Genomic DNA, 23,943 nt, shown 5'->3' with positions numbered 1-23,943 from the left:
GTGTGTGTTCGTGTTCGCACTCATGCATGCAGCAGCCATGTTTCTACTGAGGCAGCATGCCGGAAATACCCCCAGCTCCAGGACTGCAGATCTAGCATTTTGTGATTTTTTTTTTTCTCTCTCTTAAAAGATTAAAGTACATTTTCAAATGATTGAAGGTTGGTGGGAGGTGTAAATGTGGGCACTTGTCACATTAATTCTTCAGATGATTAAGCTCTTTTCCATTTCTTTAAAGCTGTTTGCAGTTGGGTTTGATGTCCTTGTTCTGGGTGAGTGTGTTGTAGCAGTTACCAAGGTGACTTTAGCTGACTTTCAACAATTTATTTTTCCCTCCAGCTTGAGACGTCTCTAGCCCTGTGTGCTGTTGATTCTTCTCTCCCAGGCCCCTGCCCCCACCCCAGTTGCTATTCATCAGCAGTTTTCGCCTGTGCCAGAGAAGCTGGGATCCTCTGGTGGGCCCTGCAGGCTCAGAGGCCCTGCCTAGGCAGACTAGGCCTCAGCCCTTTCTGGAACATGGTGTATGTGTATGGGTTGTCGGAGGAGGCACAGGGAAGTGGTCGTCAAAGTCACACTTAAACCCACTTTGTGACCTTAGACTTGTCTCCTCATCTCTCCAGGTCTCAGTTTCCTTTTCCATAAAAGGATTAAGCCTGGGGGGATAGCTTAATGGCTATGCATACTATTTACATGCCTGAAACTCCAAGGTCCCAGGTTCAGTGTTTAACACCACCATAAACCAGAGCTGAGCAGTGCTCTGGTATTTAAATAGGAAGGAAGGAAGGAAGGTGGGTGGGTGGGTGTAATCACAGAGCCCACCTGGGGCACATGATGGGAGAACTCTTCAAGTAAATCTACGGAGCAGCTAAAGAATGGGGGCTCCACTAGCAGGAGGACTGCTGTCTTTGCTGAACCTTCATCTGCCCTGGGTTCTGTGGGGACTGCTGAGAGCAGATGGTATTTCGAGTTTCTCTCTAGGGTGTGAGGAGAGTTGGTCAGAGGTCCTGGACTCCCAGCTCTCTCTTCTAAAGGAAAGAGCTAGGTTAAAACCCTCCCTTTCGGGAGGGCAGTAGCGCAGCGGTGCAAAGCACAAGGACCGGTGTAAGGATCCCAATTGGAACCCCTGGCTCCCCACCTGCAGGGGTGTCGCTTCACAGGTGGTGAAGCAGGTCTGCAGGTGTCTATCTTTCTCTCCCCCTCTCTGTCTTCCCCTCCTCTTTCCATTTCTCTCTGTCCTATCCAACAACAATGAAAAACCACAAGGGCAACAAAAAGAAAAATTAAAAAAATAATAATAATAAACAATTAAAACCCTCCCTTTCCTTCCATTTCTGAAACCCCATGACCCTCTTGGCCATAGTGTTTGTCTCTTTCATAGGTCTTGTGAGTGAGAAGGTTTGTCATGGGAGAAGTGAAGCCAGAGGCAGTTTCAGAATTGACCCTGGGAAACTGCATTGTGAAAGAGTAGTCGGACATGAGAGCAGAGCCTGAGGGGAGTCCACTCAGCTGGTGGGAGCAGCCATTTATAAACCGCTGGCTGCAGAGCCAACACTGCCCAGTGCCACCATCCATCCTTTCTCCTGCCAGCCTCCTTCCTCTCAGGGTGCCTTGCTGGGTTCCGGCCCTAGTATGTGGGAAGTCTAACCAGTCCCTCATTGGCTAGCTGGCCCAGACATCCTGAGTGGCTCCTGTTACTTGAATGATGAGTTAGACCTCACCAATATTTTGATGGACATCTGGGGAACAGTCCAAAGAGAATAGCCCAAAGCAGGATCTGGCCTTTCCAATGGGGTCAGTGGGTAACCCCCTATTTCTAGCTAGGAAAGGTTTGTGAGGTAGTCAGTGAGGGTAGCTGAGCTTGAAAGAGCAAATCAGAGATTGCACAAGACTCACTGGCCCTGCTGTGGGACAGGCTGCTGGTAGGAGGCAGCAGAGGCAGCTCACAGGGGCTGAGGCACAGGGCTTCTGGGGGGCCCAGAGCTCAGCAGGTGGTGGCCTGGTCCTGCTGCCTAGCCATACCTACTGTTCTGACTCCTGAGAGTACATAACCTACCCCTCCATGAGAATTGCATTATTTGCGGCCAGGTGGTTGGTGGAGCACCTGGTTAAGTACTCACATCACAATCTGCAAGGACACAGGTTCAAGCCCCTGGTCCACCCCTGCAGGGGAGAAGCCTCACAAGTGGTGAAGCAGAGCTGCAGGTGTCTCTCTGTCTTTCTATCTCCCCTCCCCTTTCAATTTCTCTCTGTCTCTATTCAATATTAAATAAGTGTCTTTTTAAAAGAATCAATTATTCAATATTTCCTAGTCAGGTGGAAGATGTGTGTGTGTCTCGGCAGGTCCTGACTGCTAGCTGGGTGTGCATGCTCACAGCTGGTCCTGACATCAGAACCTCCAGAGTCAGTCAGAAGGAAGCTCCTGGAGCCACATCTTGTGTTACTTGAACAGGGTCCTGAGCCTCCAGGACAGGAAAAGAAGGGCCCCCAGAAGCTCCTGCTGCTCTCAAGGGGAAGAGCAAGTCCCTGTGACATAAACTTTGTCTTCCTAGGATTTTTTTTTAAAAAGATACAGAGAGAGAGAGAAAGCGAAAGAAACCTTAGCACCAAAGCTTTCTTCAGTGTGGTCGGGGCTGGGCTCAGAGCTGGGGCCGGATGGTGGCACACCTGGTTGAGCGCACATGTTACTATTGAAGGGAGCTATTTGACCAACCTGACATACGCATTTACTTACTTATACCAGAGCACTGCTCAGCTCTGGCTTTTGGTGGTGCAGGGAATTGAACCTGGGGCTTCGGAGCCTCAGGCATGAGAGTCTCTTAGCATAACCATGATGCTATCTACCCCTGCCTGACAATGTACACTTTTATAAAGTGAGTTCACCCTATAAATATGGGTTTGAACTAGAACCACTTGAGGCCAACTCCCAGCTCTCCTCACTCCCTGGATATGCTGCCTGTACAAGTGAACTTCCCTAGCCCCCAATGCCTGGTCTGTAGGAGGGATATCCCTCTTGGGGGTGCTGTGAGAAATTGCCAGGGAGAAGTGCCTGGCACAGCTGCTGGCACTTGGCAAACGCACAAGGAATAACAGTGACTATCGTCGTGCTCATTAGTCGCTTTCACTGGCTATTCTGGAGCCTGGCTGAGAAGCTTCTATCTTGCTCCTCCTGCACCTTTCACCTTGTGCTGAACCTCCCCTGTGCTTGCTCCACAGAAGCCGCAAAGACAGTCTGGAGAGTGAGGGCTCCACGGCCATCATCCCGCATGAGCTGATCCGCACGCGGCAGCTGGAGAGCGTGCACCTGAAATTCAACCAGGAATCTGGAGCCCTCATCCCACTCTGCCTACGGTGAGCCCCGCAGCACCCAGCTTTGCCTTCAGGAGCCCCCAGGCCCATGCTTGTCAAATCTGCCACACCTAGGCAGTGTCTGCAGCTGAGGAGGAGAACCCTGCTGACAGCTCCATCTGGGAGCCCCTGGGAGCACACAGGCTTGAAGTGAGCTGGCTGCTGCCCCCATGGTGCTGAAGTCTCCATGTCCAGAGAAGAGTCCCTTAGGCCTGCCTGCTTACTTAGGAAGGTCCACTCATCTAGAAGTGCTTCTGCCACCTCACAAGCCCAAAGTTGGGATTCTAGTAGTCCTGAGGTGGGAGGACTAGACTCGGGGGGGAAGGACCCTGTTTGTTTGGTTTTTTTAAGATTTTATTTACTTATTTATTAATGAGAAACATAGGAGGAGAGAGAAAGAACCAGGCATCACCCTGGTACGTGTGCTGCCGGGGACTGAACTCAAGACCTCATACTTGAGAGTCGGATGCTTTATCCACTGCGCCTGGAGGTTTTTTCCTGTTTTCTCCTACTCACTGCTTTCCCTGTGTAAAACACTCAGTTTCCCAAACCCAGTGACCAACCCAGCAAGCAGACTCCTTGAGGGACCAAGAAGCCCAGCTGTATCCCTTCTGCTGCTTTCCATGATGCCAGGAGCCCACCCTTATGGCTAGAAGTCATATCTCTGCTCTGGATGTAACACTGGCTGACTCTTGCATCCAGCTCCCTTCCCGGCCCTCTGGTCTGCACTCAGTCTGTGAACAGGGAAGGCAATAGAATAAACTCAGAAAGGTGGCAAAAAGAAGGGGACTGCATTGGCCTGGAACCTCCCTACCAGCTCCAGAGCAGAAGGAAGGAACTTGGATGGTAACAGCCTTGCCTGGCCAGCCTGGGCAGTAGGGCAGATAGCAAACAGAGTAAGCAGGGACCACAGGACCCTAGCCATTCCTTCCCAGTGCCATCTCTGGCTCAGGCTTGGGCCTACAGACTGAAGGGCTGATCTGAGAAAGCCAAAAGCAGCTCTCGCTTCCCCTGCTGCCTGACATCTCCCCCCACCCACCCCAGCTGTCCCTCCCTACCCTTCCCCAGGTGTATTTCCAGACTGGGGTTAACAACCACTTCCTCTGGTTCCCTCAGGGTGATTCCACTTGGCTTCAGCTGTTTCTTGTCTTTTTTATTTTTATTTATTTTTTAAGATTTTATGAGACAGATAGGAAGAGAGAGAACCAGAGTACCACTCTGGTACATGTACTGCCAGGGATCAAACTCAAGACCTCATGCTTGAGAGTCCAACACATTATCTACTATACTACCTCTCAGACCACTCTTTTCATTTAAAATAATAGGGGCCAGGCAGTGGCACACCTGGTTAAGTGCACTCACTACAATGCGCAAGGACCCAGGTTCAAGCCCCTGGTCCCCACTTGCAAGGGGAAAGCTTCATAAGTAGTGAGGCAGGGCTGCATGTGTCTCTCCCCATTTCCATCTTCCCCTCCCCTCAATTTCCCTCTGTCTCTGTCCAATAATAAAATAACTAATTAATTAAAGTAATAATAATTATTTCTTTTTATGAGACCAAAAGCAACCAAAACACCCCTCAGCTCTAGAATATGTGGTGCCTGGGGTCAAACTCAGGGCCCTAGAACAGGTCCTCTGATCTGCCACTGAGCTTCTTCCCTAACCTTTATTATTATTATTTTTTTTTAATATTTATTTATTTATTTATTTTCCCTTTGTTTTTGCCCTTGTTGTTTTATTGTTGTAGTCATTATTGTTGTTGTCATTGATGCCTTCGTTGTTGGATAGGACAGAGAGAAATGGAGAGAGGAGGGGAAGACAGAGAGGGGGAGAGAAAGATAGACACCTGCAGACCTGCTTCACCGCCTGTGAAGCGACTCCCCTGCAGGTGGGGAGCCGGGGGCTTGAACCAAGACCCTTATGCCGGTCCTTGTGCTTTGCGCCACCTGCGCTTAACCGCTGGACTACCGCCCGACTCCCCATTATTATTATTTTTTAAAGATGTCTTTGTGGGAGTCGGGCAGTAGCGCAGTGGGTTAAGCGCACGTGGCGCCAAGCGCAAGGACCGGCGTAAGGATCCCGGTTCGAGGCCCCAGCTCCCCACCTGCTGGGAAGTCTCTTCACAGGCGGTGAAGCAGGTCTGCAGGTGTCTATCTTTCTCTCCCCCTCTCTGTCTTCCCCTCCTCTCTCCATTTCTCTCAGTCCTGTTCAACAACAAGGACATCAATAGCAATAACAATAATAACTACAACAACGATAAAAAATAAGGGCAGGGCAGAGGGTAGATAGCATAATGGTTATGCTAACAGACTCTCATACCAAAGTCTCAGGTTCAATCCCTCGCACCACCATAAGCCAGAGCTTAACAGTACTCTAATTAAAAAAATAAAAAAAAAAAAACCAAGGGCAAGAGAAGGGAAAATAAATAAATGAATATAAAAAATGACCTTGTTACCATTTAAATCTGTGGGAAGACCCCAGTTGGATACCGGTTGTGCTGTGAACAAATTACCACATCATCCCAGGGACTCTAGATAAATTCTGAAAAATTTATCTAGGTAGTATTTCACTTCTCACCCTCCAAATAAGGCAGAGATATTACACACACACACACACACACACACACACACACACACACACACACACACACACACACCTTATCTGTGGTCTCTGGCCCCAGTTTCCTCACCAGGACAGGCATCAGGTTAACCCCCGCCATTCCTGCAGCACTCTGGACACTGATATAATGTCTGCTAGTCTGAGCACCTAGGAAGAGAGATCATAGAAAATGTGGTAGAGACTTCTCTTGAATGATATAGAAATGAAAATTTGGGAACAGGGGAGATAGCATAATGGTTCTGCAAAAAGACTTTCATGTCTGAGGCTCCAAAGTCTCAAGTTCAGTCCCCTGCACCACCATAAGCCAGAGCTGAGCAGTGCTCCAGTGGAAAGAAGGGAGGAGGGAGGGAGTGGGGCAGTGGGAGTGGGAGGAGAGAGAAAGGGAAGGAAGGAGATGAACATGTTGGGTTACAGCTCCTATTAGTGTTCAGGTGGGCAATCCAAGGGCACTGCCTGGCACCCTGCTACCAGGAGCCCAGTACCCCCAGTCCCTGCATCACTGGGCCCACTGCTCACCCTTTCCTCGTTCCCACCCACAGGGGCAGACTCCTGCATGGACGGCACTTTACGTATAAAAGCATCACGGGTGACATGGCCATTACTTTCGTCTCCACGGGAGTGGAGGGTGCCTTTGCCACGGAGGAACACCCTTACGCTGCTCACGGACCCTGGTTACAAGTGAGATGGCCTTTATTATTCTTCCCCCTCCCTTCTCTTGGTGGGCTGTTTCCACTCGGGTCCCGCAGCCTGTCCTGTCAGCTCCAGCAGTACTTCTGTGTTGCGCCCCCACTCCTGTCTGGCCATTGGCAGCTCTGCTTACCCCAGAAATTCAGGTGGAAAGTGTGCAAGACTTTCTGCATTCTTGATGAAGCAAAGTACAGGCAGTGGAGGGTGATATGAGAGGTAAGGAAGGGTTTGAATAACATATTCGTGGCTATCCAGAAGTCCCAGCAGGATTCCGAGAACGTGGACCCTAGACTTGGGGCTAGAGCCAGAATGGACAGGCCTCAGCAGATACAGCCTTACCCTTCTCATTTATTTTTAAAAATATTTTATTTGGGGAGTCGGGCAGTAGCACAGCAAGTTAAGCACAGGTGGTGCAAAGCACAAGAACCAGCATAAGGATCCTGGTTCGAGCCCCTGGCTCCCCACCTGAAGGGGAGTCGCTTCACAGGCAGTGATGCAGGTCTGCAGGTGTCTGTCTTTCTTTCTCCCTCTCTGTCTTCCCCTCCTCTCTCCATTTCTCTCTGTCCTATCCAACAACAACGACAACAATAACTACAACAATAAAACAACAAGGGCAACAAAAGGGAATAAATAAATAAATAATTTTAAAAATATTTTATTTATTTATTCATGAGAAAGATAGGAGGAGAGAGAAAGAACCAGACATCACTCTGGTATATGTGCTGCCAGGGATTGAACTCAGGACCTCATGCTTGAGAGTCCAACGCTTTATCCTCTGTGCCACCTCCCGGACCACTAAATAAATATTTTTAAGAAAATTTTATTTGGGAGTCGGGCGGTAACGCAGCGGGTTAAACGCACATGGTGCAAAGTGCAAGGACCAGCATAAGGATCCTGGTTCGAGCCCCTGGCTCCCCACCTGCAGGGGAGTCACTTCACAAGCGGTGAAGCAGGTCTGCAGGTGTCTATCTTTCTCTCCCTCTCTCTGTCTTACCCTCCTCTCTCCATTTCTCTCTGTCCTATCCAATAACGACAACAACAACAGTAATAACTACAACAATAAAACAAGAGCAACAAAAGGGAATAAATAAAATATTTAAATATATATATTTTATTTATTTACGAGAAAGACAAGAGGAGAGAGAAAAAGAACCAGAAAACAAGGGCAACAAGAGGGAATAAATAAATATTTAAAAAAAGAACCAAACATCACTCTGGTACATGTGCTGCTGGGGATCAAACTCAGGACCTCATGCTTGAGAGTCCAGTGCTTTATCCATTGTGCCACTCCTTGGACCACTAAAAAAAAAAAAGATTTTTTTTTTACTTTTATTTATTGGATAGAGAGAGCTGGAAAGCAGGAGAAAAGGGGAGATAGAGAGGGAGAGAGACAGAGAGATACCTGCAGCACTACTTCACCACTCAAAGAGGATTTCCTCTGCAGGTGGGGACCAGGGGCTCAAACCTGGGTCCTTGTACACTGTAATGTGTGCACTCAACCAGGTACACCACTGCCTGGCCCTTGCCCTTCTCATTTAAGGGTGCTCTGCTGCTGTCAGTGGGGACATGGCCTCTGCATAGAAACCTATTGTCTGGGAGTCGGGCAGTAGTGCTACGGTCTGCAGGTGTCTATCTTTCTCTCCCCCTCCTTGTCTTCCCCTCCTCTCTCCATTTCTCTCTGTCCTAGATATCTAACGACGACATCAGTAACAACAAGAATAACTACAACAAGAATAAAAAAGGGGGGCAACAAAATGGAAAATAAATGATTTAAAAAAAAAAAAGAGTGGTCCAGGAGGTGGCGCAGTGGATAAAGCATTGGACTCTCAACCATGAGGTCCCAAGTTCAATTCCTGGCAGCACATGTACCAGGGTGATATCTGGTTCTTTCTCTCTCTCCTATCTTTCTCATGAATAAATAAATAAATTTTAAAAAATTTTTAAGGAGTTTTTTTTAAAAAAAAGAAAGAAACCTGTTGCCTGGGCTGGCAAACTAGCTCATTTGGATAGTGTGTGCTTTGCTGTGTGCTTGACCCAGGCTCGACCCCAGCCTCCACTACACTGGGGGAAACTTCAGTGATGTGGCCTTCTCTTTTTTTTCTAATTTTTAAAAATATTTTATTTATTTTCCTTTTTGTTGCCCTTGTTTTTTATTGTTATTGTTGTTCTTGATGGTATTGTTTTAGATAGGACAGAGAGAAATGGAGAAAGGAGGGGAAGACAGAGAGGGGGAGAGAAAGACAGACACCCGCAGACCTGCTTCACCGCCTGTGAAGCGACCTGGGGAGCTGGGGGCTCGAACTAGGATCCTTGTGCCAGTCCTTGCACTTCACACCAAGTGCACTTAACCCGCTGCGCTACAGCCCGACTCCGGATTTGGTCTTTTTCATGATCTCTCTGCCTCTTTGATTCTGTCTCCTTCTATCTGAAAAAGTCATCCTGGTGCAATGAAACCCCGTGACAGACCAAAAAGAAAAACGGAGGGGGAGGGAAGAAGAGGGAGAAACCCTGCAGCTTGTCCAGCACATTTTGTCCCTCCCTTGCTCTGTGGCTGCTGAAGCTTTCAGAGCTGCTGCCAAGTGGGGTGTGGGATGTGGGGGCCTGAGAGCCATAGGCCTCCTTCCAGCCCTTTGCTGTCCCCACTTACCAGCTGGTACTTGGCCTGGTTCAGCACACTCCTGTATGTATTAGAGGGACACAGCATTTGTTTGGCTTTTGCTTGTTTGTTGGACATGTGGGAGGATCCCTCTGCCTCCATTCTACCCCTCCTCTGTCAGGAGTATCAAGCAAGAGAATCTGATCCTGACCCAAAAGGTGATCATGCCTTGTTTGTGGTATAAGGAGCCAGGAGCTTACAGTTGAGGGAAGAGAATTATGCTGGTTTTCTGAATATAACCTAGTCTGAGGGGTGTGGTCTTTGATGCCTGTGTACTGCTAGCAGAGGCATGCTTGGGTGGTGGGGGGGGGAACAGAGAGAGTTTGCAGCCTGGTTGCTCTTCCTTCAGGCCAACTCCCCCCTCCCCACCAAAATACTAATCCTGGGTGAGAGTAGATAGTATAATGGTTATGGGAGAGACTTTCATGCCTGAAGCTCCAAAGTCCCATGTTCAATCTCCTGCACCACCACAAATCAGAGCTGAGCAGTGCCCTAGTTAAAAAATAAACAAAATAAAAATTCAAGATACTAATCCTTAATTAAAACAAACAGCAAACAGAGGGCACTGGCCACACTCCCCAGGCCCAGCCAAGTTAGAAATGGAAGCTGGTACTTGAGGGATATTGTATTCCATAAATTATCTTGCCCCCCCACTGTTGTTATTACATTGTTTCATAACAAAATTACTTTGAACCATAAAGTTATAAATACATTTTAAAAGTCCCACTTGGTAACATTAGATTTCTGTCCACGTGGTATTGGTAGTTACTGTAACAAAAGCTCTGAAGTGTAACATTTGAAATTAGCCCAGGGAGTGGAATGAGCCTCCCCCACCATCACCATCACCACCACCACCCCGAAAGCCACTTCTGTGGAGAGCAGGAGGCAAGATGCTTCTTGCCTCTGCAGAGCTTATAAGAGGACAGTTCAGAAGACCCCAGCCCCTGACAACTCACAGGTCACCAATTCCAGTACATGACAGAGGGCCAGCTCACTTTCTTGGAAGAGTAAGGACTGAAGTCTCTCCAAACTCCAAAAGAAATCCCTCTGGTTACATCTGACATACTCAGCTTGGAAGAATCTGCCCTTGACACCCCCCAACCCCATCCCAAACGTTCTTGCCCACCCTGAGAAGGTGCCAGGTGGGGGGTGGGGTGGCAGCACCTCCAGTTCTCAGCAACTGGTAGAATTTTGCTCCCAAAAGGCTCAGTGGACACTATGTTGCCCCTCAGCTTCCCCCTCTCCACAAAGTCCCTACACAGCCCCAACCCCCTTTTGTCCCCTGGCCACTGAGGTTCCACTCTACTGCCCCTTGCCTCCCTGGCAGCCCCTGGGTGAGCTGGAGCACTCCACACCCACTGAGTCCCAACACATGATCCCTTCCCAGGCACTGTTGCCCCGGGAACCGGGAACAGTGGGAACCAGCCGCTGGCCTCTGCATGTTTCAATAAAGTTGCTATGCTGGGAGCTGCTTAATCAAAGGCCTGTGCTATGGGCTCATTAGTGTGGCCCACCAAGGGCCCAGCCCACAAGGGAGTTCCCAGGAAGGCTGCCTGGGGCCCACTCTCCAAGCACATGCTCAGTACTCACCCAGTGGTCTATCCGGCCCTTCCCAGGGAGGCCTGGCCAGCCCTACACCTCACTTCCTACTGGTCCTCAGCTGTGGAGCCAACACCCACTGCAGCTTTCCTTCCTGCCCTCAGACCAGTCAGTTTTCTCTGCATCAGACCTTCCCCTGTGATGGCTCCCTCACTGGGAACCTGGCTTATATTTACTTCTTGGTCTTGCTGTGGGTGGACTGGCTGGAACTCTGCAGGACCTGTCAGATACCTGGGTTTGGGCTCACAGTCACCAAGAAGGGCCCCAGGGCCTGCTAGAGGGAGACCCCAACACAGAAGCACCTGCCCTCATCCTGTGAGGGGCTCTGACTCATGCTACCATGATCCTGGTGTCCCCTTGACCAGTGAGCCCAGGCCTGTGGGGACAAAGGAGCAGGGAGTGGCAGACCAAGGGGCCTAAAGAGACCCAGGCTTCTTTTCACATGGCTGCCACTTGAGCTCTCCTGGTTAGTCCCAGCTGAATTGAGGGGCTGGCCTGACTTACTTGCATCAGCCTTCAGCAGGCTCAGAAGCCCTCACTCCCAGCTTTGGCACCTTGTTCTGGTCAGCAGCCCGACCCTGCTATCTCTTGGGAAAGGCATGGCAAAGACATCCCACATGGGGGAAGAGTGACAAGGGAGGTACTGAGGAGAAAAAAAAGACAGGAGGTGAGGGAATCCAGGTCTTTTCTGGAGCTTGTGGGATGCCCACAAACAGGCCTTCTCTGGGGCCTGCACCTGCCCTCACTACCCCCCCCCCCGCGCGCCCCTCTCTCCAGGTGCACAGGAGCCAGCTGAGGCCCAGCACAGAGGAAGGCAGGGCTGTCAGTGACTCAGGCTCAGAGCACTGGAGCCTGCCTGCTTCCTGCTCTGATTCCATAGGCTTCTCAGTCTCAGACACCGTGACACGCCTTTTCCCTACCAGCCATCCCAGAGCTTTGTGGGAGGTCCTTTGGCCCTAGAGGGGGGCCTGCCAGCACCCTCTTCTGCACACCTTCACCCTGCACTCCTCTTCCCAGTGGCTTCAACAAGCCTCTCTCCCTTGAGTCTGTCAACACTGAACTGTTAAAGTCAGCTGAATGACAGCCCGGAGCTGAGTCGTTCATCCGTCCCCAGCCAGGGTCAGTATGAGCAGGGAGAAGACAGTCCCTAAGGTCACTTAAAGGTTACATCACCAAATAAGAGAATATGTTTTTTCTTTCTTTTTTATTTATGTATTTTTCCCTTTTGTTGCCCTTGTTGTTTTATTGTTGCAGTTATTGTTATTATTATTATTATTATTTTAGTTATTGTTATTATTGATGTCATTGTTGGATAGGACAGAGAGAAATGGAGAGAGGAGGGGAAGACAGAGAGGGAGAGAGAAAGATAGACACCTGCAGACCTGCTTCACCGCCTATGAAGCGACTCCCCTGCAGGTGGGGAGCTGGGAGCTCGAACCGGGATACCTTCTGCTGGTCCTTGCGCTTGGTGCCACCTGCGCTTAACCCATTGTGCTACCACCCAACTCCCGAGAATATGTTTTTTAAGCCCTACAATGCTTTCTCAGCTGTGGTGTCTGACAGCTTACCTAGACAGTGCCTCCCTGGCCAGCTATACCCCTTCCCCCAACCTCCCTCTGACCAGGCTTGGAAGAAGACATACAGTGCTCCCAGCCAGGTTGGAGGAGTCAGGGCGGGCCTGTTTCCCTGACCCGGTGACTGACTCATCACTCTCCTCTGGGCACGCCTCTCTCAGCCTTCTGTCCCGTCCACTCATGTGGACACAGTGTGGAAGACACTTGACTGGGTCAGGCCCTGCGCAGCTCTTCATTGGTGCCATCACTGCTTCTTCTTGTGGGGGCTGGAGGGTTGAACCTGGCTACCACCTGCTCACCCTGTCCAGGGTGAGCACTGTGCCTGGGCAAGGCAGCCTCCTTTCAGGGAAAGGCTAAGGGCTTGTTCTGCCCTCACCAGCCAGCAGCCAGAGCAGAAGTCTGAGCCTGCTTCTGGCCCCCAAAGCCAGCTAGCTTCTCACCCACCCCTGAGCACAGGAAATGAGCGAGGCCACTCAGCTCTGCCTGCTGCATGCCTGAGAGGCTCCAGGCTGTTTTCTGGGTTCTGCCTGCCTATTGGGGTTGTGGAGACTGCTTCCTAGTCCCCGACTCCTCCGCTGCCACTATGGGTGCCAGAGCAGCTTCTTGGCAGGCACTCCCTTGTAAACAATGCATTTCCTTCCCCCAGAGAGGGAAAAGGAGGAAAAAAGAAAACCAAACTTGTTGGGAAGCAAGGCCAGTGTGTCAACATGAAGTGCAAACAAGGTCCTCTGGACAAAGTATGGACTGTGGAAGGAGTGGGATATTGTCTGCTGTTATTTGCAGACTCAGAAATACCTACTGTTGACCACAGACATTGGAGTCAGACCTACAGCAGCTGGGCGGGAGCCTGCCCGCCGCCCAGCGGAGGTTCACCCAGGACAGAAACTGATGAAAGATCACTTTTCGGGTTCCTTTTTGGGACTTGCCGGGGCCTGGGAAATTGGGAGGCTGTTGACAGCCTTGCTTCATCAGCCAGCCAGGCTCACAATGAGGTGATCTGCTGGCCTAGATTCCAAGACCCCCTCAAGGGTGGGGGTTGGGGCAGGGGGCAGGAAGTCACTGCTTCTCTTTCTTCATCCCTTTTAGTAAGACCAGGCCCAAGCTCCTCCCCTATAAGCCTGGGTGTTCCCCAGCACTTTCCCCAGCATCAGTTCCCTGGGGTGGCTTTTTAAAATGCAGATGCCACCGGCACTGGGAGATGGGAGTTATGCAAGGCTCATGCCTGAGGCTCTGAAGCCTCAGATTCAACCCCTGCCATAGGCTTGAGCCAAAGTAGGACAGTGCTCTGGCTTAAAAAATGCAGATGCCAGGTTGGGAACATAACTGTCACAAGCACCAACTTACAAGCCTGAGGCTCCAGTGGTCTCAGGTTCAAGGTTCAGTCCCTGGCACCACTTCATGCCAAAGCTGAGCAATGCTCTGGCCTTTCTTCTCACATTCTTCCCATCCCCCCCCCCATATATATACAGATGCCAGTGCCTTGATCTGGCCCAAGAAATATGTATACACTTTTTAAAGGTTTTTTTTTTTTTTTTCCCTCCAGGGTTATTGCTGGGCTCAGTGCCTGCAACATGAATCCACCGCTCCTGGAGGCCATTTGTCCCCCTTTTGTTGCCCTTGTTGTTGTAGCCTCGTTGTGGTTATCATTATTGCCCTTGTTGATGTTGTTCGTTGTTGGATAGGACAAAGAGAAATGGAGAGAGGAGGGGAAGACAGAGAGTGGGAGAGAAAGACAAACACCTGCAGACCTGCTTCACCACCTGTGAAGGGATTCCCCTGCAGGTGGGGAGCCAGGGGCTCGAACTGGGATCCTTACGCCGGTCCTTGTGCTTTGCACCATGTGCACTTAACCCACTGTGCTACCGCCCGACTCCCAAACGTTTTTTTTGTTTTTGTTTTTTTACTTATTGTCACGAGAAGAGACCAGAAAACAGAATACCACTCAACTCTGGTGTATGATGGGACCTCAGGTATGAAAGTCTAGTGCACTACCACTATACTATCTCTCTGGAAAGTCTGGATAGGGTCTAGTATATTCATATTAAAATAAAACAAAACAAACAAACAAAAAACTTCCGAGGACAGTCTTGTCCAGATTAGGGAGAGAAAAGAGCTTCTTTCATTTCAGTAGAGCATCTTCCCTCCAAGGGCTATTTGTGTACTGGTATCAGTCTTTTTTTTTTTTTAATAGAGGTAGAAGGGGGGGAGATAACATAATGATTATGCAAACAGACTCTCATGCCTGAGGCTCCAAAGTCCACAGGTTCAATCCCCCGCACCAGCATAAGCCAAAGCTAAGCAGTGCTCTGGTGTTTCTGTGCATCGCTCTCAAAAATAAAATATTTAAAAAATAATAAGATAGAGACAAGGAGTGACAGAGGAGAGATGCCACAGCACTGCTCCTCCATTCATGAAGACTCCTCTTTGTGTCAGGGACCTGTCCAGGGGCTTAAACCTAAGTCTTTACACAAGGTCAAGTGTCTGCTGTGCTGGGTGAGCTATCACCCAGCCTCCGACGAGCCTATTATGTCTTTTATGATCAGCTCTTGATGGGTACAGATTTTAGTAACTGTTCTTATTGCTTTCATTATTATTTCCACTACTGTTTCTGAGCTCAGGTTCACCAAGCTGGCCTGGAACTTAACTCCTGTCCCGACTTGGAAAGCAGCTTTGGGCACGGTTTGCTTTCCTTCCCAGTTGGCCAGCCTGGGTTTTGAGCAGCTGCATGTTGGAGCCATTCGGGGTTCCATCCTCTTTGAGACAAGGAAGTGGCCAGGAAATGTGTGGCTGGTTACAGTTGGGGTTACTGGACTTCAGGCCATTGGTAGAAGTCAAAGTCACCTTTACCTTGGTGAAGCTCTGAGTAGAGGAGACTAATAGAACCAGGAGACCTTGCCCAGGCAAGAAAAGAGCTTCCTCCACCACCATGAAGTCAGAGCACTGTTCTAACTGAAGGCCAGGACTCTTGGAAGCTGCTCACCTGCTTATTAAAGGGAGGACAGTTACCATCCCTGCAGGCTTGCCATAAGGACTCAGTGAAATTTTACGGTCAGGCACTTAACCCACTGCCTGGCATGAGGAGGAGGCACTGCTTCTGCTATGGGTGGCATTATCACTAGTATTGTCATTGTCATAAGCATTCCTGTAATTATTTTTGGCTGAGCCAGGCAGCTCCATGGGGACCCAGTAAGCTTCCAGAACCCTCGGCCCCAGCGCTGCACAGGCCTTTCCCACAGTTGCATCACAACGGCGACTCTGTTACTCGTGAAAGCTCCCAGGAGCTGCTCCATCATAGCTGTCTATCTCCAGTGTCCTGTTGATAAGATCTGTTAACATTCTAAGCTCCAGGTTTGAAATATACAAAGAACAGGGCCTGTTTGTTCAGTCCAAGCTTCTAAGGTTTAACTCCCAAAGGAAATTAAATTAGGTGCCTGGAGCTATGACAGTCTGCTGGGTTTCTTTGCATGGAATGTCACACTCAATATCATGTAGATCTCGTGTATGAACCCCCCCCCACTTCATTCTTTCAAAATAATACGGAGTTTCCAGCAAGAACCAGCCAATCATCCAAAGAGAAAACCGAGACATAAATAAAGTTTATCCCCATTTTTTGATCTTGCCACTCCCCTCTCCCATCTGAGTACAAGAAAAAAAAAAAGTGTGCACAGACAGATGGCACGCACTGGATCGTTGCTCTGTTAGCCCCATCGTAACCTTCCCTCTCCCCTCTCCCCACCAGCAATTCCAGACCTTTGTCAGAGGAAGGGGCTTAGGGGCTGGACTCAGCTCAACTGTGGATGGCTGGAGTTAGCATTCCCTTTGTTTGAAAATAGTCCTTGCACCTCTCACTGGGTGGCCACAGACCCGAAGATCTGGCCCCACCCTTGCCCTGCTCTCACCCATCTCACCCACAGCCCTAGCTTCAGTCCCAGACCTAATTTACCTCTCTGGCAGAGTCCCTTCCAGCAAATCATTTGCGGGTTAGAATTCAGCCCAGCCTGGCCTGGGCTGGAGCCATTGTAATGTAATTGGGTTTTAGGTATGCCTGTGTTTGTGCTAGTCTCTGCAGAGATGGCAACAAGCCCCGGAAATGCCAAAAAAAAAAAAAAAAATGAATGTGACTTTTGTACAACTCTAGCAGGCAGGCAATAACTGGTAGAGAAACTTTGGGATTGAGGAGGAGGAGCCAGGCTTCAGGGGGAAGATTGTGACTAAGACTGGAGTCACTGGAGTCAGCAAGAGGAGCCTGGCAGGGCCACTTCCAGGAACTTGGCTAGAGGAGGGGCACAAGGGGGCACCTTGGGTGGGCATTCCCCTGAGCCCACTTTGCCTGTGTAACCCTGGCCTCTGTCTTCAGCCTAGTTCTTAGCTTCCCCACCAGGTACTTTGGTGAGGGTGAAGAGATGGGCCAGTAGTCAGAGCTGTTTTGTTCCTACTTTGGGACTCTGGCTCATGTCTGAGGAGGGTGTCTGTCAAGGTGTGGTGGGAACCACCTTCCTACCTTAAGAGTCCCTGAGGCACCACCAGGAAATCAGTGCTGTGCCCAGAGCTTAGGGCTGAGAAGCTGGGCTTCGGGTACTGACTTTGGAGCCCAAGTGTGACTGTGAGAGGGTCTTACCCTAACCACTCACAAGCCATATGAAAAAAAAAAAAAAAAGAGCTGTGGGCCAGGAGGGAGCACATTAGATAGTGTTGGACTCCCAAGCACAAAGTCCCAGGTTCAATCCCCAGCATTTTAAAACACAAAAACACATGAGCCGGAGTCTAGCAGTAGTGCAGTGGGTTAAGTGCAGGTGGTGCAAAGCACAAGGACTGGTGTAAGGATCCCGGTTCGAGCCCCCAGCTACCCACCTGCAGGGGAGTCGCTTCACAGGTGGTGAAGCAGGTCTGCAGGTGCCTCTCTTTCTCTATCCCCCTCTCTGTCTTCTCTCTCCATTTCTCTCTCTTATCCAACAGTGGCAACAACAATAATTATAACAACAATAAAACAACAAGGGCAACAAAAGGGAACATATAAATAAATAATTTAAAAAAAGAAATTAAGACACTACTTAATATATTTAAAAAAAAAAACATGAGCAAGGTGGGGGAGATAGCATAATGGTTATATAAAGAGACTCTCATCCCTGAGGCTCCATAGTCTCACCACCATAAGCAGAGCTGAGCAGTGCTCTGATTAACTGATTGATTAATTAATTAATTTAAAAATGCCTCTTGAGCAGTTGACTCAGTTCCTGGGAGGCTGCTGGTTTGTCTGCTGCTTGGGATGCTTTTCTCACTCCTGACTGACCTGGGTTAGGGCTAGGGAACCTGCTTGCTCATCTCCCTCCCTCTGTCATTTCACAAGCTGACTGTTTCAAACATGAAACTTCTTCTGTTCTGATTAATGTAAACAGCTTCCAAGGGGAACCTGACTTTTTTTTTTTTTTTGTCTCCAGGGTTATCGCCGGGGTTTGGTGCCAGCACTACATACCCACTGTTCCTGACAGCCTTTTATTTCATTTTATTGTATAGGACAGAGAGAAATTTAGAGAGGAGGAGATATATAGAGAGAAAGATAGACACACCTGCAGACCTGTTTTACCACCTGTGAAGAGTCCCCCCTGCAGGTGGGGAGCCAGGGACTCGAACCTAGATCCTTGCAGGAGTCCTTGCACATAGTACTATGTACACTTTAGTGGGTGCACCACCACCCAGCCCCCTTTCCTTAACTGCTTATCCCTACCCTTCTCATGGAGGGGAGGAGCTCCGCTGAGGGAGAATCTCTCTAGCACATGTGATGCCCCCCCACCTTGGTCCTGACCATTGTCTTTTTCAGTACACGCCTCAGGATACTCTATTGGGGGGCCAGGCAGTGACTCACCTGGTAAAGTTCACATAGAATTTGATTGAAGGGAGTCAGGCGGTAGCCCAGTGGGTTAAGCACATGTGGTGCAAAGCGCAAGGACCGGTGTGAGGATCCCGGTTCGAGCCCCCGGCTCCCCACCTGCAGGGGGGGGTTGCTTCACAGGCGGTGAAGCAGGTCTGCAGGTGTGTCTCTTTCTCTCCCCTCTCTGTCTTCCCCTCCTCTCTCCATTTCTCTCTGTCCTATCCAACAACAACGGCATCAATAACAACAATAACTACAACAACAATAAAAACAACAAGGGCAACAAAAAGGAAATAAATATTTTTTTTAAAGAATTTGATTGAAAAAAATAATAATAAGCCCTTAGGTCAAAAATGTGCCCTCAGATATTCCCACTGACTGTGAAAACCTTCCTAGAGGCTCAGGGTGATGGCTGTGGGTTGTACCAGCCAAACAGCGGGCCCAGGCTGGCCTGGACACTAAAGCGTGAAGTGACAAGGTGTCAGACAAGAGCAGCAAAGGGGGGCAGCTGGGAGGTGACAGAGAGAAGAGGTTTCTCAAGGTCCCTGTAGGACTCAGGGGCTGATGGAAATGGGGGTTGAGAACACATTCCCAGGGCGAGATGGTGGTAAGGTTGAGCAAGAACCCAGGTTCAAGCCCCTAGTCACCACCTACAGGGTACAAAGCTTCATGAGTAAAAGCGCTGCAGTTGGGAATCGGGTAATAGCACAGCGGGTTAAGCACAGGTGGCGCAAAGCACAAGGACCGGCAAGGATCCCAGTTCAAGTCCTTAGCTCCCCATCTGCAGGGGAGTCGCTTCACAGGTGGTGAAGCAGGTCTGCAGGTATCTCTCTCTCTTCCCCTCTCAGTCTTCCCCTCCTCTCTCCATTTCTCTCTGTCCTATCTAATAACAACAACAACAATAACTACAACAATAAAACAAGGGCAACAAAAGGGAATAAATAAATAAAATAAATGTATTTTAAAAAGACAACAAAAGGGAAAATAAATATAAAATAATTTTTAAATAAAAGGGCAACAAAAGGGAAAATAAATAAATATAAAATAATCTTTTAAAAAAACAAGGGCAGGGAGCCGGGCGGTAGCACAGCAGGTTAAGCACACATGGTGCAAAGTGCAAGGACCAGCATAAGGATCCCGGTTCAAGTCCCTGGCTCCCTACCTGCAGGGGAGTTACTTCACAAGCGGTGAAGCAGGTCTGCAGGTGTCTCTCTTTCTCTCCTCCTCTCTGTCTTCCCCTCCTCTCTCCATTTCTCTCTGTCCTATCCAACAACCACAATATCAGTAACAACAACAATAATAATTACAACAATAAAACAACAAGGGCAACAAAAGGCAATAAATAAATATTAAAAAAAAAAAAAAGGGCAACAAAAGGGAAAAGAAAGAAAGAAAACATGGCATATTGCACCAAAGTAAAAAACTCTGGGGTAGGTGGTGGGGGAGAATACAGGTCCAAGAAGGATGACAGAGGACCTAGTGGGGGCTGTATTGTTATATAGAAAACTGATAAATGTCATGCATGTATAAACTATTTTATTTACTGTCGAATGTAAAACACTAATTCCCCAATAAAGAAATAAAAAAAAGAAATCAGAAAAAATAAATGTTTCCACAACTTTAAAAAAAAAGAAAACAATAAACAAGTGCAACAAAAGGGAATAAATAAGTAAATGATTTTTTTAAAAAGTGCTGCAGTTTTGTCTCTTTTAAAAAAATATTTATTCCCTTTTGTTGCCCTTGTTGTTTTATTGTTGTAGTTATTATTGTTGTCGTTGTTGTTGTTGGATAGGACAGAGAGAAATGGAGAGAGGAGGGGAAAACAGAGAGGGGGAGAGAAAGATAGACACCTGCAGACCTGCTTCACCACATGTGAAGTGACTCCCTGCAGGTGGGGAGCCAGGGACTAAACTGGAATCCTTATGCCGGTCCTTGACCTTTGTACCACCTGCACTTAACCCGCTGTGCTACCACATGACTCCCAGTTGTGTCTCTCTTGCTCCTTCTTTATCTTTTCCTTCCCTCTCAATTTCTTTCTTTCTTTTTATTTTATATTTATTTATTTATTTTCCCTTTTGTTGCCCTTGTTGTTTAACATGTTGTGGTTATTGATGTCCTTGTTGTTGGATAGGACTGAGAGAAATGAAGAGGGGAGGGGAAGACGGGGAGAGAAAGATAGACACCTGCAGACCTGCTTCACCACCTGTGAAGCGACTCCCCTGCAGGTGGGGAGCCGGGGGCTCAAACCGGGATCCTTACGCTGGTGCTTGTGCTTTGTGCCACGTGCGCTTAACCCGTTATGCCACCACCCAACTCCCAGTTTCTTTCTATTTATATATACCATGTGGTCTGGAAGGTGGCGCAATGAATAAAGCACTGGACTCTCAAGCTTAAGGTCCGGAGTTCAATCCCCAGCTGCATGTGTCACATGTACCAGGATGATATATGGTTCTTTCTCTTGCTCTCCTATCTTTTTTTAAAATTATATTTATTTACTTATTAGACATAGACAGAAATTGAGAGGGTAGGGGGAGATTGAGAGAGGGGCCAGGTGGTAGCGCACCTGGCTGAATGCAGATGTTATAATGCACAAGGACCTGGGTTCAAGCCTCCATCCCCATCTGCAGGGGGAAAACTTTATGAGTGGTGAAGCAATGCTGCAGGTTTCTCTCCCCGCCCCTCTCTACCTCCCCCTTCCTGTCAATTTCTGTCTGTCTCTATCAATAAATAAATAAAGATAATAAAAAAGAGGGGAGTCGGGCAGTAGCGCAGCGGGTTAAGTGCATGTGGCCCAAAGCACAAGGACCAGCTTAAGGATCCCGGTTCGAGCCCCCAGCTCCCCACCTGGAGGGAAGTTGCTTCACAAGTGGTGAAGCAGGTCTGCAGGTGTCTATCTTTCTCTTCTCCTCTCTGTCTTCCCCTCCTCTCTTCATTTATCTCTGTCCTATCCAACAAGGATGATATCAATAACTACAAAAAAAAAAAGGGCAACAAAAGGGAGTAAATAAATAAATTTTTTAAAAAAGAGTGGTCTGGGAGGTGGCACAGTGATAAAGCTTCAGACTCTCTAGCATGGGGTCCTGGGTTCGATCCCCAGCAGCACATGTGCCAGAGTGATGTCTAGTTCTTTCTCTCTCCTCCTATCTTTCTCATTAATAAATAAATAAGATCTTTAAGAAAAAAAAAAAAAAGAGAGAGAATTGGCTCCCAGGCTCTTCACTAAAAAAAAAAAAAAAAAAGAGGGAGGGAGAAAAAGAGACGCCTGCGGCACTGCCTCACCATTCACGAAGCTTCCCCCTTCAGGGGAGGAGACCCAAGGCTCGAACCTGAGTCCTTACGCACTGAAAGATGTGCACTCAACCAGGTGTGCCACTGCCTAGTCCACCAACCTCCTTCCATCTTTCCCATGAATAAATAAATAAAATACTTTTTATATTTATATATTTTCCCTTTTGTTGCCCTTGTTTTTGTTGTTGTTGTAGTAGTTATCATTGTACTTGTTATTGATGTTGGCCTTGTTAGATAGGAAAGAGAGAGAAATGGAGAGAGGAGGGGAAGACAGAGCGGGGGAAGAAAGATAGACACCTGTGAAGGGACTCCCCTGCAGGTGGAGAGCTGGAGGCGCGAACCCGGATTCTTATACTGGTCCCTGCGCTTAGCGCCATGTGCGCTTAACCCACTGCGCTACCGCCTGACTCCCATAAATAAAATCTTAAAAAAAAAAAAAAAAAGCAGGGGTTGGCTTCCGAGCTATAGGGTGTTTCCCCCAGCCATGTCCCTTCTATGACCAGCACTAGCATCCCACCATCCCTCCCTGACACCATTCCTGCTCTGCCCTGATTAAAGGCCTCTGCAGACCACAAGTGGTGGACAGCAGGGCAGAAAGACCATGTGTTAAATAAAATAATAAATGCCATCTTGTGCCTTCTGTGCAGATTCTGTTGACTGAAGAGTTTGTAGAGAAAATGTTGGAAGACTTAGAAGACTTGACTTCTCCAGAGGAAGTAAGCCTCTATGATTCTAACAGTAGGGGTGTGTGTGTGTGTGTGTGTGTGTGTGTGTGTGTGTGTGTGTGTGTGTGTGTGCGCGTGTCCCTGCTCCCTCTAGGCAGAGATGAGGGAGGAGACCCGGGAAATGGTATATGAGTGTTTACACTTTGTCTTCCTGAGCCATCGCTGCTCCCACCTCTAGTAGGGACATCAGCAAAACATCTGAAGTGCTGGCTGCTCAGAACCTTATTGAAGTGACTTACAGCAGGGCCCCGGGCAAGTGCTGAGTCCTCCCAGCCCCTGCTATTCTCTGGCAGGTTCTGAACAGAAAGCCCACGCCTGCTGCCAGGGAACATTCCACTGGGGAGTTGTGGTGGGCAGCAAGGGATTCCTGCTCTCCTCTCAGGCCACCCAGGAGTCACGCCCCTCCTCCCTTCTTCAGCACTAAGCTCCCCCCCCCCTCCTGGCCCACCTCTTCCGGCCCTAACCCAGGGGAGCTGGCGAGCCAGGTGGGGGCTTGTGCCTTATCCTTCTGGGGCACGAAAGGAGCCCATAATCCCCTTTGCTTTTCTTCCTTGTTCCCAGCATCCTCATTTGCAGGGCCTTACCTCATCCTGGAAAGTCCCTTCCCTTCCCCCTGCCTCCTCCCAAGCAGCACCCTACAGGATCTGAGCCTTCCTGGCCTCAGTGCCAGTAGGTTAGCCGAATTGCAGCAAGCTGTCCTGCCTCTGCACAGCTCTTCTGGGCCCCCCTCTTCCCTTGTCCTTGCTGCCTGGAAGAACATTTGGAGAAGAGCTTTCTCTCCTCTTCAGAACAGGGCTTTCAAGCCAGAGGGAGGTTGCAAATGTTTGCTTTCAGCCAGGGCCAGAATTGCTACCTTCCAGAACTTCCAGGCCTGTATCAGTGTCAGCCAGGTAGAGGTGACAGTTACCAGGCAGGCCTGTCCTATCCAGGCTTTCCATATTAGGACAGTGTCCTTTCTGTCCCCTGCAACATGGCTTGAGAAATCAACTCGCTTGTACACTCAAGTGACCACGCACGCATCCAGTCAGCCCCCACAAATTACCCACCCCTGAGGCCTGGCTCCCTTTGGTCACAGCAGAGCCAGCTGTCCAGAAGTGCTTCCGGAGAGACAGTGTCACTGTGCCTGGCTGCTGCTGTGAGCTTGGGCGTGGGGGGGACAGGGGGATGGGAGAAAGACAGTCCAGCAGGAGGAACAGGAGTGGGGGGGCTTAGGAAAATAGGTCACTAAAAATGACAGTGTGTTTTGTTGTTGTTGTTTTTTCCTGTCCAGAGGCTGTACCCATATTCTGCCCCAGTCTTCACTTTGGTCTAGCCTTGGACAGTCCCCCCACAGGAGGGGGGAGGGAAGAGAGAGAGAGAGAGAAGCCTACCAGGCAGGAAGTATCAAGCTTGCCCACTTCCAGCCTCAGCTTTAAGCAGGCCAAGAGCCCTTTGCTTGCTTCCCTGCTCTCCAGCCTGGCCCTGGCATGGTGGGAATCATAAAAGGCAGATCCTGTTTCCAAGCTCCAGCATCGTTCATTCTAAGTCAGCAAGCATCTACTGAGTACCAGCTGTGTGCCAGACCTCACACAGGGGCCCTAGACTACA

The 23,943-nt window shown here is 49.1% G+C and overlaps 1 protein-coding gene across 2 annotated transcripts in view; it reads left to right on the top strand.

The window, feature by feature from the left end:
* The window catches only part of SUFU (SUFU negative regulator of hedgehog signaling), a 154,395-nt gene that overhangs the window by 126,738 nt on the left and 3,714 nt on the right, over positions 1–23,943 (top strand). For both annotated transcript variants that reach the window (XM_007530743.3, XM_016191522.2), the window contains exons 9-11: positions 3,211–3,345; positions 6,498–6,636; positions 22,279–22,347. In XM_007530743.3, coding sequence (XP_007530805.1) covers positions 3,211–3,345; positions 6,498–6,636; positions 22,279–22,347 — 343 coding nt within the window. The remainder of the gene's footprint in view (positions 1–3,210; positions 3,346–6,497; positions 6,637–22,278; positions 22,348–23,943) is intronic.

This window comes from Erinaceus europaeus, chromosome 14 (assembly GCF_950295315.1).
Source record: "Erinaceus europaeus chromosome 14, mEriEur2.1, whole genome shotgun sequence".
Classification (NCBI taxonomy): Eukaryota; Metazoa; Chordata; class Mammalia; order Eulipotyphla; family Erinaceidae; genus Erinaceus; species Erinaceus europaeus.
This window is presented reverse-complemented; position numbering and strand designations above follow the sequence as displayed.